Source organism: Melospiza georgiana, chromosome 2 (genome assembly GCF_028018845.1).
Source record: "Melospiza georgiana isolate bMelGeo1 chromosome 2, bMelGeo1.pri, whole genome shotgun sequence".
In the NCBI taxonomy this organism is placed as follows: Eukaryota; Metazoa; Chordata; class Aves; order Passeriformes; family Passerellidae; genus Melospiza; species Melospiza georgiana.
The window spans coordinates 74,101,122-74,116,659 of record NC_080431.1 but is presented as its reverse complement, the minus strand read 5'-3'; the positions used below and the strand labels follow the sequence as shown (position 1 = coordinate 74,116,659).

General features: G+C 36.7%; 1 protein-coding gene across 14 annotated transcripts in view; it reads left to right on the top strand.

Annotated features, from left to right (window-relative positions):
* The window catches only part of DLG2 (discs large MAGUK scaffold protein 2), a 983,427-nt gene that overhangs the window by 711,456 nt on the left and 256,433 nt on the right, over window positions 1-15,538 (top strand). For all 14 annotated transcript variants that reach the window (XM_058044765.1, XM_058044759.1, XM_058044856.1 and 11 more), the window contains 2 exons: window positions 5,173-5,317; window positions 8,451-8,592. In XM_058044765.1, the coding sequence (XP_057900748.1) occupies window positions 5,173-5,317; window positions 8,451-8,592 (287 nt within the window). The remainder of the gene's footprint in view (window positions 1-5,172; window positions 5,318-8,450; window positions 8,593-15,538) is intronic.

Genomic DNA, 15,538 nt, shown 5'->3' with positions numbered 1-15,538 from the left:
CCTCCAAACATGATGCATGTCTCACCTCTTCAAGGTCACTGCTAATGATGATCAAGAAAAGCTGAAAAATGTTTTCAGCTATTTCAGCTCAGATAATAATTACTTTTTTATCTCATACCATCATCTTACTTTGGACAAGTTTTTATCTACAGAATGAGTAAATGACAAATCAGTATAAATGGTAAATGGTAAAAATGGTACTTTTTTACTACTACATAACACCACTAATAGCAAGGCATTTTTCAGGGAAAATGCTAAAAACATTAGGGTTTAAAGGAAATTGTATGTTATTATTAATCTTTTATAACTGGAAGCTTTTCTAAAATACATCTCATATGCCAAAATACCCTTGCAAGTTTGGGCTGTATCCTGTTGCTTCTTGCCCCATATAGTCACAGGGATCAGCGATTGTATATAACAAGAGGTCTAATTTGATTCTGTTTTCTGAATGGAAACAGGAGGAAGAAACAGGAGTCACATTCCTTTTCATAAATGTATGCTTCCTTTCTGAAAAAAGGTGTCATTTTCTGGTAATTTCATAGGACTGTGGTGGGGTTGTGACTGTGCCATTGTTGATGTGTTCCTTATAAGGTCCCCTACCAGTACCTGTTTCTTTCAGATTGTGTATGAATGCAGGATTACATTTGTATTAAAGTGCATAAAATCAGAGCATGTAATTCAAGATGAATATAAATTAGCATTTGGTTCTCATCAGAGGTGGTTTTTTAAATTATTTTGGCTGTCTTTGTGGGATTGTCTTTTAGAAAACAGCCCAGCACTTGTGCAAATAACTCATAAGTCCATGGGATCATAAGTATTTAGTTAATGCAAACAGATTTATATCCTTTGTACAAATCATCACTCTTCAGCACTGGAAAGCATCCCACTCTTTGCAGCCTTTTAAGTGAGTGAGTTTTGAAAAAGGCCATCAGCATTCTAGATTTACAGCTGGCAGGTTGCAGGTGTTTACTGGTAAATGTTCAGCCAGGAAAATCCACTGTCTGAATGAAAAGTTGAATATTACAGAAAAGCAAACGTTACCATTGGTAATGTAAAAAGCACCCCTTTATCTCATTCACTTAGTGAATCAAATCTTTCTTAGCCTAAATCAATAGAGGAAATGAACAAATCCCCTTTAAGAAAGAAAAATTAAATAAGACAGACTTACTCCTCTGGAGCTCTTATTCTCATATCAGCTTATATTGTTCTGAATGAAATTACTCTTTAGAGCACTTGTGCAGTCATTTTGGGGATTCTAAGCTTTCCTAGCTGCTTTTTGGGGCTTTTGATTTTCAGTATGAATCTAGGAAAACTTCCAAATAAAACATTCTTGCTTAGCATTGCCCTGATTATGCTATTTAGGAAAAAAAAATCCCAGTCTTTTTATATCTCTTTGGCATAATTTCTTATTGATTTCTCCCATCACTCAAGTAGCTTCTTTGATTGGACTTTTATCTTTAATTTCCTTCTCTACTGCTATTTTATTTCTTTCCCTTATTCATTTCTCATGTTACCAGTATGTCTTATATCACATACTTTCTATTTAAAGAAAAAGCTTTCCTATTTTTTTTCTGCAGATGCTATTTGCATTTTTAAATCTTCACTGCATGTAACTTTTCCAATTAGAAAAGCCCCATTTATTCCATGCCTTTTTTCTTTCTGACTCCTATCCTTTGGCTCCTGTCACAGTATTTTTTGTCTCAAATATACAGCTTTGTGACAAAACTGACCATTCAGATAAATATCTTTTTTAGCATTTGCCTTAAGGTTTTTTTTCCTTAATTAACTGCTATTTAAATTGGCTTCCTAGATCCAGAAAGTTGGCATGCAGTACCCATTCTACCCACTCAGAATTAAGTTAGCCATTCTGCACGAAAATTCAGCCTCTCAGAGGATTGCATGCTATATACACTTTGATTTCTTTCTCCTACTCTTTATCTCCTTTACCTCTAACGCAACCCTTTTTTTGCAATCTATATGCAAAAAATATATAAGGTTATCTCTACAGGAGGAAGCAAAGCTTTGCTATAATGTATTTATTGGGCCAAACCACTGAAAAAGCCAGATTTAGTACTTAAAATTCTGTCAAGATCGAGGCATCTTTTATGGAAGAAATAGCTTCAGAAATAGTCTCTCTTGACATAAATCTCAACATAAAAGTCAACTACAACATCATATTTCCTATTATTATCATAATCTCTGTACAATGTTTTAAGGAAAGATGTCGAAAGATTCCTCTACATAACTGGAGTCATCTTGCAATTATATCTTGGGGTCTAAACAATAGAATTCTTTTAAGTATTCACGTTTTTTGTATAGCAGAACACATACAGATGTCTTTATTTGTGATCATTGTTTTATGGTCAAAAAGTTGAAAATATATTGATAGATGCACATAGGATTGTTAATAGGAATTGTAGATGCAAAGCAAGAGCTGCCTTCTGAAGGAAGTCTGGAAGTGCAAGTCAAAGGTGATGTTGGTAAATGACTAAGGAAGGTGATCTCATCTCCTTCTCTAAGAGCTCACACTTAAAATAGACCTTATGACACCACTGAGGATCTTAATTTTTGTGAATGAATCAACAAGCTTGTTTGTTTTCTCTTGATGTACATTGAGTCTTCATTTCTTTGTTTACTGAGAACTGAGCAGTCCAGGACAAAATGATTTTACATAAACTTTGCCATGAACTCTAGGATCTTTATGTCTATAAAAAAAACCATAATGCTGAACTGCATAGACATTAGAATTGCTTGAAGTCCGTAAGTCCTAACTTCTAGATTTCAGTCATTTGTACAGTGTTGGTAAAACACCTGTCCCATAATGTTATTGTCAGAGAGAAGACGCAGGACCTGCCACATCAAATATGTTTTCTATTATAATACTTTACTTTCTCTTTCTAAAATGGCTTTTTGTTTTCTTTACTGCACAACTGTGACATCCAAGTATCTTGCGATGATTTTTATCAGCTAAATTTATGGAAACAAACCCCAACAAAAACCAAAATCCAACACCTTTGGAAAAGAAGTTGCATCAAGTCAATTTTGTCATATTTTTTCAATTGCGACATAGTTGTTTTTATTCACTTCTCAAAAGACCAAAAATTCAAAATCCAGGGAGTTCTAAGATATTTCATTTTTTGTCTTTTTTTGACTGAGAATGTTTTTTTTTTACAGTAGCTGTAAAGTAGGTGAGGTTATGTGAGTTTTTCTTTACTTGAAAAAAACTTAGGCTGAAATGCAAGAAATACAGTGTACTGACAGTGTGGGAAGGAGAAGAGGTAAAGGATAACCGTGTGGTCATCTTTCTAAAAGGTGTGAATCTGAAGTGTCTGGCAGTTTTGAAATACATAAACAAGAAAGGCATAATTTCAGTCACTTCTTCCTGCCAGCCTATTAATTTAAGGCATTTATTTATTAAAGGTATATGTAAGTTATTGCTCTTCATAACAAAGAAAGATATAGAAATTTTTAGAAGTTGGGCATAAGATTTTTATTTAAATAGAAGAGCTGTCAAAATACAGCATACCCTGTCAGCAGCTCCTTTCTGAGTGTTAGGCTCTATCACAGCCCTTCATGTCAAATTATCATAATATACCTGCCATTGTCTCTTTTAATTACCCTTAAAACCAAGCCTGAGAATTATACAGGGGAAAAAGTTTGGACAAAATCCTTACATTCAGCAATACTGTCCAATAGAAGTATTTTTTCCTTGGTGGTAATCTAATCATTTGAATATGAAGAGTCCTTCAGTGATTAACAGTAGCTGAATTTCTTTCCAGTTGCCAAACCCTTTGGCCATTGATTATTGTCACATTCAGGTTTCTGATAATTTATTGATACTAAATTCCCTGGAAATAATATACTTTTTTCTGCAATTTACTGTTATACCATAGTGAAGAGGGAATTCTGCTTTCATCTTGCATAATCTTTAAAAGGAATCCTTGCAGTAACTGTGGAAGTTGGAGGATGGCAATTTAAGTGACAGTAAAATGTTTCATATTACCTGTGAAATGTAGGTCAGTGGAACAGGCTCCCCAGGGAAGTGGTCACAGCTCCAAGCCTGCCAGAATTCAAGGAGAGGCTGGACAATGCTTTTAGTCACATGGTTCAGTTTCAGGCAGTAGTGTGAGGAGCAGGGAGTGGGACTCAATGGTCCTTATGGGTCCCTTCCAACTCAAGGTATTCTGTGATTCTGTTATTTCTCACATGCCTGAAACCTGGACCTACACCCTTTACTTTTTTTTCCCCCTGTTTTATAATTTCTCCATTCAGGAGGCTTATACATTTTGTGGCAGGGAACATTCACAGTTTTGTTTATAGGAGGACAACCTATTGTTGACAATCTGTTAATACGATGGATTTCTATATTAATAAATTTTATATGCCCCTACAATAAACCACTTCAGATGCTTTTCTTTTGATTTTCTTTTTGTGGGAGTAGAGGATAAATAGGCAAAGCTTTCTGCCACCATTTCCTTTCTTACTTTATCTGTAGTCTTCTACTTCTATCCTTGCTTAAGTGTTTTTCTCTTCTAAAAACAGCACAGAGCTAGTACAACATTCTCTTACTTTTTCAATGTCTTTTTCCTGTGCTTCCAGAAAACTGACAAACTTTCACAATCAAAAATATCTTTTCTCCATCCTGAACTGCCCTTTACAATTCCTGCACCTCATAGGTATTCTATATGCCATTTTTTATCTCTCCTTATTTCAGTTGTCAGTGTCGTATCAGTGATGGAAAGATTTGGGTATGTTGGGTATTTCTGAGGTCCCACCTGTGGAAGCTAAGAGATGAATTAGGAAGTTTATTTTGTTAGGTTAAATAATGTAGACAGTTTCTGTAACTGATATGGTGCTATTAATTTATTAATAAATACAATTTTATATTGGTGACTATACATGTAGCAGAACATCACAAAGAACTTTTTTTATTGTCAAAACCAAGTGCCTTCTTGACCCATTTTGATTCTGTGTATCAATGTTGCTACATCAGTCTTTGAACATGCATGTGCTAATAAGAAAACTGTATTTTCTTCCCTGCAGCAGAATTGCTTCTATAACCTTTAGTGCTTTTTGTTTACAGCAATGTTCCAAACATTTTGAAAACTGCAGGGATGTATCATTTTTGTCTATTTCTGCATTTCAACTCACCTCTCTGATTTTTCCTCTAAGGTAAATAATTACAGTTTAGAAGAAGTTACCCATGAAGAGGCAGTAGCAATACTGAAGAACACATCAGATGTAGTGTATCTGAAAGTTGGAAAGCCCACCACCATTTACATGACAGATCCATATGGCCCACCAGATATTACTCACTGTAAGTGACTTCTGCAACTTATTTTACAAGAGATATTTCAGTTTTTCAGATGATTGTATTTTTTCATAGCTTGTTCAAAGTACCCCATTAAAGTTTATGAAACAGCTTGGAAGGCTACAAAAATGAAATGTTTATTGCCACCTAAGAATGCTGTGCTCAAGAAATATTGCAAATAATTTAACTCTGCTAAAGTATTTTTGCAGCAAAAGTAGCAATATAGAAGATGTATGGCTGTGCTGGTTCCAATTAGCCATTGTCCAAGTGATCAGACTGAACTGTAACTCTTGTGAAGATTACAGCAATAAGTACATGCAAATGCATTTTGTAATATGATTAGATTTGTAGCCTGGAGTCCTCTGTCCACTGAAAAATTGGAACAAGCAGCAAACCATCTTGTACAAACTTAGTAGAAGCCTGAGGCAAATCTGTCTCATATTTGAATAAAATATTTTACTGGAATGTAAAAATCTCTGCTCTACTTACAAAACTTTACCTATTTTCTGTGGCTATCCAGTTTGTGAAGTCACAGAATGGTTTGGGCTGAAAGGGACCTTAAAGACCATTTAGTTAAAGTCCCCCTTCCATGGGCAGGGACACCTTCCACTAGACCAGGGTGCTCAGAGCCACTTCCAGGGATGGCATATCCATGGCTTCTGTGTTCCAGTGCTTTATTACTCCCATAGTGAAGAATTCATAAATGATTGGTCCACTTTGCTTTATTCTCAGTCTATCCATTAACTTTATATATGTTCATCAGGATTTTTTTTTCCAGAGGGCCAAGGCCTTACTTGTCCTTGCATTCAATGCACATTCTGTTGTAGGAAAATTTGTTTAAATACTACTGTAAAACTCAGTGAAGTATCTCATAGGAAGGGAAGATGTCCTCGTTTAAAAACCAATTGATTTCAATCAGGCTGTCATATCCATGCACTCAAAAGCATCTAGGCTCATGGCCAGCGCTCAGGTAGAAAGATGTGCATCCAGATGCATCCCCAGGACTCCCTGAGGTGACCACGTACAAGGGTTGGTGGCTGGCTGTGGAGTCCTGCTTTTTTGACCCTTAAGGAGATGACAGCAATGAGGATCTTCTGTCTCTGCCATCTGTCCCTAGTATGCATGTCTTTAGGATTTACTCAGATTGCTCCTGGCCCCCTGTCTGAGTGTCCTAGGCTCCAAACTAGTCTTTATCTCCCACCACCATCTTTTAATGGCTTGAATATTTGTTTGAGTTTGGGTGTAGGCTTTCCTGGCGAGTTGCATGTAATTATGTTGAGTGTTGATGACTTATTGATGAATCTAGCTTTATCAATACACGCCATTCCTATACCCCTCCTGCTACTCCTCCTGGTGTCAATACCCAGGCATTTCCATTCCCTTGGCATTCACAGCAATCCTAACATTTCAGCTGCACTCTTTATACCACTGGTGCCTGTTAGTCTAAACAGTTCATTACTGAAGACTCCCTTTCTTCATTAGTTGTTCATTAAAAACTGTCTGCCTTGGGTTCAGCTGCCAGCAGGAGCCAGCTGCACCATCCAGCAACTGGATGGAAATACAGTTTTTGACAGGAGCTTCAGCAGTCGATCCATACTCATCTGGATTTCCTGCTAATAATTCTGTGGGCACTTAAGGCAAACTAAAAGTGGGGAGATTTACTGAGGGCAGTAAATGCTAAAGATTTAAATTTTTCTGCACTTTCACAATGTTGCTGTGGTGGACTGACAGAGCTGAGGGTAAAGCTAAATATCCCAAATCCTCCTTATTCAGTCTGCTCCATGAAAACAGAAGGGAAGGTTTTGTAGCATGCATGTCAGTGGTATGCTCAGCCATGCTGAGGATGCCTGTTTGGTTAGCAAATGTTACAACAGATGGCAATCATGTTCGGTAGCAGCCTGGTCTGGGTCTTAGCAAAGGCCGGGAAGTAAAAATGCTAAATGTCCCTATCCAATCTTGAGCTTTATACTTTGAAAATAATAATTTTGCAGTTCTAAAACAGTGTGGTTTATTATGTCAGATTATAGATCAAAAGCATATGAGAAGACAGAAACAATTCCGGGGGGAAAGGAAAGGTTGAAAAGATTTGCAGTAGCCCTTCCCAAGCTGTTGGTGCATACAGATTCATTTATCCTCAGGGAACCTTTCATTACACCTACATGTTCAGAGTATTTCAGAATGCATAATGGCCTTTCCCTTAGAGAGATTTTGCTTTGAAGCATTCTGTATCTCAGCATTTGAAAAAAAGACTGAAGCTAATACTAGAAAGTTTAGCTGTCTTCTTCTCATGAGAAAATTAATCACAGCTCATTGCAGAAGCATGTAACACTGCTTTTTCTATTTATCCTTTCTTTTTCTAATTAAATTAACTAGAGATAGAATACAACTATTACTGCATCTCTCCAGTCATAAATGTCCCAGATAACTTCAGAATACAAGAAGCACACAAACAAACCCTGCAAACCCAAAAAATAAACAGACAACACAGTAATGTAACTTTCATCATTAATAATTAATATGTAAGATATTTGCATCCATTTTCCATTTTAAGAACAGAGATTTACCATGGTCTAAATACCATCTATGTTGATACTGAAATTTCAATTATATTGGGGTTTTGGACACCTGTAGTAGATCCCAGCTTTGAATGTATACATAATTCTTGCCACACATAAAATTCCTGCTCTTATCCTCCATTGAGTTCTTACTATGTTACTCCCATTACTGCACACTGGAGCCAAAAAGAGTGCTTTTAATCTCATTCTTTCCTAATTGCATTTCCTTCTGCTAGTCCTAAGTGAAGAAAATGTTTCCGGTCTCTCAAACAGGAGATCTATTCAGACTCCCTCTTCAGGAACTAAAGATCCTCTAAAGAGTGAATCCCTGCAAAAAAGCCATCATCATCATTATTATTATTGTTGTTGTTATTGTTGTTGCTGCTGTTGTTATTTTCAGTAAAACTCCAGCTGTTCATTCTTTGTTGTTATATTTTAAGCTCTCTCAAGCCAGGATTGTTTGTTTTGATCTCATTTACAGCACTGAACCATGTTCTTGGTACTTAAACTTAAAAAATTATGTTGTTATGCCATCTAATGAAACATGGAAGTTTCTGACTAGAAATGTTCATTTTTACCATCAGCTTATTCTCCACCAATGGAAAATCATATACTCTCTTCTGGAAACAATGGCACTTTAGAGTACAAGGCATCCCTGGCCCCTATCTCCCCAGGAAGATACTCACCCATTCCAAAGCACATGCTTGTGGAGGACGACTACACCAGGTCAGAGGCTTCTCTTTGTTTGTTCCCTTTCATGCAATTGTAAAGGACAAAGTTAAGCATTCAGTGCATCTCAAATAGAATACAGCATACTGCAGATTTCTATTCAGACTTTTTTTTTTTTAATAGTCCCCAAAGAGTTGTGACTACTATATGGATGTACAGTAGCAGAATTGTATCTGTGTAGTTAATTTCAAGGTAGAAGAGATACAGAGGAAAATGCAGGGAGGGTCCTTTTATGCCTTGTTTTAGGTGAACACTGAATGTCACTGATGAGACAGTGTGTATTTATCTTTTTGTTTGAAGAGCACTACCATTCACCTGGAAGACAGAAGTTGTTCAGTTTGGAAAATGAGCCCTCATTATAATGTCGAATGCCACAGAAAATGAGAATTTATTTTATTTTTGTGCTAGGAGGGGGCTGTTCTGATCCTCTGACATGACTTGCTGTGTCTTACAAGTCAAAGAATCTCATCACTTACGTATTCATCAGCTTCATAACCCACTAATTTGCATTTCATTTTTCTTGTTGTATGTGATTACTATCTTAAGCAGCTTAACTTGTTGGATCAGACAGATTCAGAGTAACTAAGTCATGATACAGTGTTAAATCAGGGCATAAATGTGTGGAAACCACACCTTTCTTCCCTGTCTTGGTTAAAAGAGTTTCTCTTTTGTTTTGATTGAGAATGCAAAGCTGAAATTGATTTCCTTCAATTTATGAGACATTTAATTAGGAAGGTATTTTCTCTGAATGGCTCCAAGAAGTTACATTTTTAATTAATAGTTAAACATTGATTTCATTAAATCTGCACCAATGTTTTTAGCTGATCTAACAATGATCTCATAATTTCTCAAATACCCATGTATTTGAGAAATACAATAGGAGAATACCAATGTTGGGAGAATACCAAATTTGGGTATTCTCCCAAAACTGGGAGAATACCAATATTAAAATATCTGGGTTGCAATGATGAAGGATTTGTCAATAAGCTTGTAGGGCTGAATGGGCATCTTCTATAATGAGATGTCAGCACCACAGTTGCAGAAAAAGAGTTAGAAAGGTTTGAAAAACAGCAAAACAATTGCAGGCTTAAAAGTAAATAATAGCTAAGGACATCATGAAGTCACAGAAAGTGAAGGGATTAATTCTAAAAAGGGAGATAAGCAGTCCTGACAATGAAAAGACCATTTAAACACTTAGAATGTTTGTAAAGTGACAAAGTATTGTTAGTCCTGTTTCTTTGTGATCATGTATCTGGTTTTAACTTTCCAGTTACTTGTGAAAAAAAAAAAAAAGAAGAAGAAAGAAAAGAAAAAATAGTCATAGAAGGGAAGGCAGTGACACCCTTAGCCCAATCGTTTAGCAGATATCCAATAAAAAGCTTATAAAGACCCATGCAGGATATGTATTCAAATTAATTTGGATGTCCTTTTGACCTTTTTTTGGGGGGAGGGGGGAAGATGCATTCCCATGCTATTTTTAGACTGTTTTTAAACAAGTTAGTTGTACTGGTTTAGCTCCTGAGAGAAAAATGAAGTACTGGCAGTCTGTTTCTTGTCTGAGCTATTCACACCTATGTCCATTTTGCATTATTGTGAGGGGAGGAAAATGAATGTCCAGAGAAGCTCTGTATACTCTGTGAAATACTGCACTCCTGTGTTCTTTTTCCTGTCTGGATTTCCAAATTAATGTGTCGGCTAATGAAGGCTGGATATCCAAAACCTTCTTGTGGCATTGGCATTATGGACAGGAGCTGCTGACTCTATGAGCATGACCTTTTGTGACAGTGTGTGGCACTGGCAGACATAGGGTGTCAAGTGACAGGAGCAGGCTCTGAATGCCACAGCAGAAATCAGATGGAAATCTCATCTTTCTGAGCAAGTGTTAACTCTGACCTATTGAAAAGGAGGAGGCTATTATGAGGTTCATTTTATTAGTGATAATAGTCAATATGGTACATCAGGAAATAAAGGCACAAAGAGAAAATTAACATAGTCATAAAGACGAATTGCTCTTCTTACCATTACATTTCCTTGCTGGACATGCACGTATATCTGAGAGACACCCAAGCAAGAGCCAAAGACCAGTTTTCTTCTCTAACTACTATGACTAAGAAGTTCTGACCTTAGAAACCAAATCATTTAACCCTTAAATGCTGCTGAGTTGCTTTGTTTTTTTTTTTAATGTCCATTCATCTAATTATTGCCTATTGATTCAAGTCGGGCTACTGAAATGCAGTTAATTCTCACAGTTAATTCTTATAGTCATTTTCACAGCTATAAACTCAGAATAGTGAATGCACTATTTCTGTTCACTGCCACAGGATTTGCTGATGAGCCTGCTATTAAAATAAAAAGATATTTGTGAAGTCTTTGTTGCTGACCAAATCAGAAAATCTTTTGGGAATTCAATTATCATATTGATAACTTTAGTAAAACCTATAGACACCTTGATTGCAGGTGTCTATAGGTTTTACAATTAGGTTTTCTCACATAATGTTTTATAATTAAGATATTTGCCAGCTACTGCAGTGCTATCCATTCAAACTACCTGGTTGTTGCTGTAATAGGTTTACAGGGCTAATTTACATTGTGCTCACATAAGGAAATTTATTACCCATGCCGTCTTGCAACACTTTTAGCAGATTTTCATGTGTGCCAGCTAAAAATATTTGGAACGGTAACTTCTCCACTAAAAAAGGCATTTGCAATTTTGGAATTCTCTGTACAAGTGATTTGAGTGAGGCAGATGACAAGCTTTCCTTTTACTTACTTGTGATAATGAATCTATCAGTAAGCTTAAATGATTGAACATTCAACTTAATTTGCCCACTTCCTCCTGCTGGTTTTATATTTTTTTTGTTCATTCGTTCCAATTCTAAGGTTTGGGGTTTTTTTAACCTAAATACATCTATTTTTTCTGACAAAAGTAAGTGTTTCAATTGATAAATTTTGTGGTTTTTGGTCTGATATTGAATCTGTGTCAGAAAAAATCCCGTTCAGTCTATATAAAAAATAAACTAATCTGAGCACAAGGGATAGAAAAGTAACAAATAATCTTCAGCCAGTAATTTTAATGAAGCTGAATGTTGTCTCTTAATTGCTGAATTTTTTTTAAGTTGTGCGTATTGTTGGTAAAAAATACTAACAGCGATGGGCATATTTTACTTCTTGATTTTTCTGGATTTATTTTAAATTAATTTAGAATTAATTAAGAATTAATTTGAGTTAATTTAGAAACTTTGGCTTCCTGTATTTTTTGTAGCAATTATCACCTTTACAAGTTCAGGTTAATAGAATATGGGATCAAAAGTGGATAAAAACGATATGTCTAATAATTTTATCAGTACACATGGCAAGTCAGACACTGCTTGGTTTAGTTTCTAGTAAGATGAAATTGTCGTGCAGGCAGTGCAGGGGATTCATTGATTGTGTTCCTGACCAGCCCCTGCTACTGCTAGAGGGGAGAAACAGGATTTGTGGCAAAGGTGGTGAAAGACAACAGCTGGGATCAGAGTGACCATGAGTTGGCCTACTTCTTGATTCAAAGGAAGTCTGGAAAGATAGTCAGCAAGTTATGACTGTTAAGATTTCAGAAGAGCAGACTACAGCCTTAGCAAAATCTCTTGGGATGCTGCCAAAGAAACACAGGGCCCATGAAAGATGGATGGTTTCTAAATAAAACTTATTGAGAACTCAGGAAGGAACCATCCTGTTGAGCACAAAGGAGGGGACTCAGCAGCATGGCTGAGCAAAGAGCTTTCTGATGACCTAAAATGCAAAATACAGACTAGCATTACTTGACTGCTTGACTGCTGACAAAATTAGAAAGCTGATTGATTTGAGCTAATACTTACCCTCAAGGGTCATAAAGGAAAACAAAAATGATTCTGCAGATGTGTGCTACTTTAAAAAACGAAGGTAAAATTTGAGGAAGGAAAAAGGCGATGAATAGGAGAGAAGCTGATGTAGTGACAGATAATACAGGAAAAGCTGAAGTACTGAACAACGCATTTGCCAGGTGTTTAAGGGCCCAGAAGGTAATTGGAATACTCATCAGAGATTGACTAAAAGCAGTTTATGTGCTTGTCCAGACTGGTTGGCTTTCCTGATGAAATTTCTGACTTGTTTGGATGAGGGGGAGGAGTGGCTGCCCTTCACGAAGCAGTGCCACAGCACAGGTGCTGCCTTGAGCAGGAATGCCTCTGTGCTGAGGGAAAACATAGCTGACTCCAAAGTCATACCTGACCAGTGTCATAACTTCCACTAATGTGCATCTGGGATCTGCTGTGCAGCACATGGTAATTCCTTTTCTACACTAGCTATCATGGGGAGTGGCTGCAAAGGTATTTCTCACAAGTCTTCTGTGGGCAGGAAAAGCTGCAACACAGGGAGCACCCTTTAAAACTCTTCCAACAGCCTCTCATCCAAACACGAGGAAGTGTTGGATGAACATGTACAGCTAATCAGAAAAGAAGTATGGTTTGGAAACCTTGTGGATAGCCTGGATTGTGGGTTTCTCCTGGATTGTGTGCTGTATCACCTAGCTAGTTATCCTTCTCCCAGCATGGCTGTGCTTATTTGCATGCAATGGTGTTGGTAAGGCTTTAGACCCAGTCACCTACAGCATGCTTTGAAAGCTGAGGAAGAGTGGGCTAAAAGAAGGCACTGAGATGGGAACTGACTTAACCAGTAGGCTCAAAGGGTGATGATGATCACTTGGCATATGTCAAGTGGTCAGTGATGAGCAAAGGAGCTCAGGGATACCTAAGGCGTCAGTGAATATCTTCATCAATGACCTAGATCATGACACACAGTGCACCCTCAGCAAATTTCAAGAGGATAAGAAATTAAGAGGGAGTGGTTAACATGACAAATGGCAGAGCAGTATTCTAAAGGGCTCTTGATATACTTGAGGACCTGGCCAGCAGAAACCTCGTAAAGTTCAGTAAGAAGTCTGCACCTCAGGTGGAAGAGCTGCACACATTTGTGCAGGCCATGAACATCTGAATTGCAGCTTCACTAAAAATGACCTGGATGTTACTGCAGACACCAAGCTGAACATGGACCCAGACGTGCACTCTCACTACTAGTCAGGTAATCAGCATACCAGGCTATCTTTGGAGGAGCATGGCCAGCAGAACAACACATTCTTTTCTAAAACCCTTTGACCAGCTCCCATTCTTTGACTTTAGGAGGGTTGTGGAGGGGGTCCAGCATATTCTGAGAGCTCTAAATCACGTGGAGGTTGGAGGGGTGTTGAGATCTCTGGGGCTTATTTAGTTTTGTGAAGAGGAGATGAAGGGACAATCTAAGAGCACCCTGAAAGCACTCAGTAGCAGATATGATGAAATCAAACTCTTCTGTGTAGAGAGGCACCAATGGCAACAGGATTAGTTTTGGATGTTCTGATTTCAATTTCAGAAGAAATTAAAACACGAGATGGATAGAATAGTGCTGGAATAGTACTTGCTATGAAGGTCTCTGAAATATCCACCATTTGAGATTTTTAAGCATTGGCTAAGTAAAATCTAGTGCTGTCAATAGTCCTGATTCAAACACAAGATTGGATCAGATGTCCTATACAGATGCATATCAACCAAATTTTATATGGTGGTAGTAGTAAGAAAAAATGATTTTTTGTTTTTGTCATTTTGTGGAACATGTGTTGCTAACACAGGAGAGAGAGATGTTACCACTTTCTCTATAGTATATTTCCGCCTTCCTGTTTTCAGAAATCTTAAAATTATAGCCTATTAAAGCCTAAAAATCTTGTGGCTTTAAGATGTTAATTTCTTTTGTCTATAATGAACAACAACAGGAAAAGTTCCATAAAAATAAAGAACTGCCATCTTGAGTTTTTACTTCTTTTTTAGCTTCAGATAATGGTGACATCAAACTTCTGTGCTTCAGCTGATAAAAAATTCACTTTAACATTTAACTCTGGCTAGATATTAAAGATTCATGGATGAAAAAGCTGAGTTATCTGTTTTGCTGTGTAAAGCATGTTTGATTTTTTTTTACATGCATTTTTGCAAAATAGCATTTTCTGGATGGGGAAGAGGTGCTGAGAATTGGATGAGAGAGAAAACAGAACCATTAAGTTGAAGTCTAAGGGGATGTTTTTTCCCTGCATTGAAAGTAGTAGCTTTCATCAATTATTTCTTTATTTATCTTAACCTGCTAGTTGAATTGACAATGTTTTATAGAAACACTTTTAAGTTTCTGTTGAGGCACAGATTTGACCTTCCAGTATTAAACCATTACAACAAATATTATGGTTTGACTTATAGGAGCACATGTAATTGTGAGCTCACAACAATCATTCACCATGCCTAACCCAAACTCAGCATATTACCTCTACCCTAAAGAGAATAAACTACATGTAATAGTATGGGAAGACTGATGATGCCTTTTATTTATTCCTCTTCTTAAATAACTTGTAAATTTAGCAGATTAGATGTTCAAGTTAATATTTTCATGCTTAGCTGTTGCCTGAGGCTGGATTTTTTATCTAGGGATAGCAAAGGTTTTGTGATTGTTTTTCTTTAAAATTTAGTGTAAAATGCTAAATTAGCTTGTTGCTACAGTCATTTTAATTAACCACCATTATTATTAAATTAAATTGGATTTATTTTTAACCATACCAGTAGGATGATTTAAAGGATAGAGGGAGAATTACATGCCTTAGTTCATGTTCTATTCTATTCTATGTTAGAAATTGCTGTGCTTTTATGTTTTAAATACTATAATATTCCATACATATGTTCAGAGTGTTAAGTTATAGGAGGTGATGAAACAGAATTGAGATAGTATTTCTAATGCGTTTATGAAAAGCTATGCAAAAGTCAACAAATGCAAGTCTTTGGGGAAAACCCCAGTTCATTTATCCTCCAAAACTTATTTCATATGATTTTTTTTCAGTAGAATTCTTTCAGATTCTCTA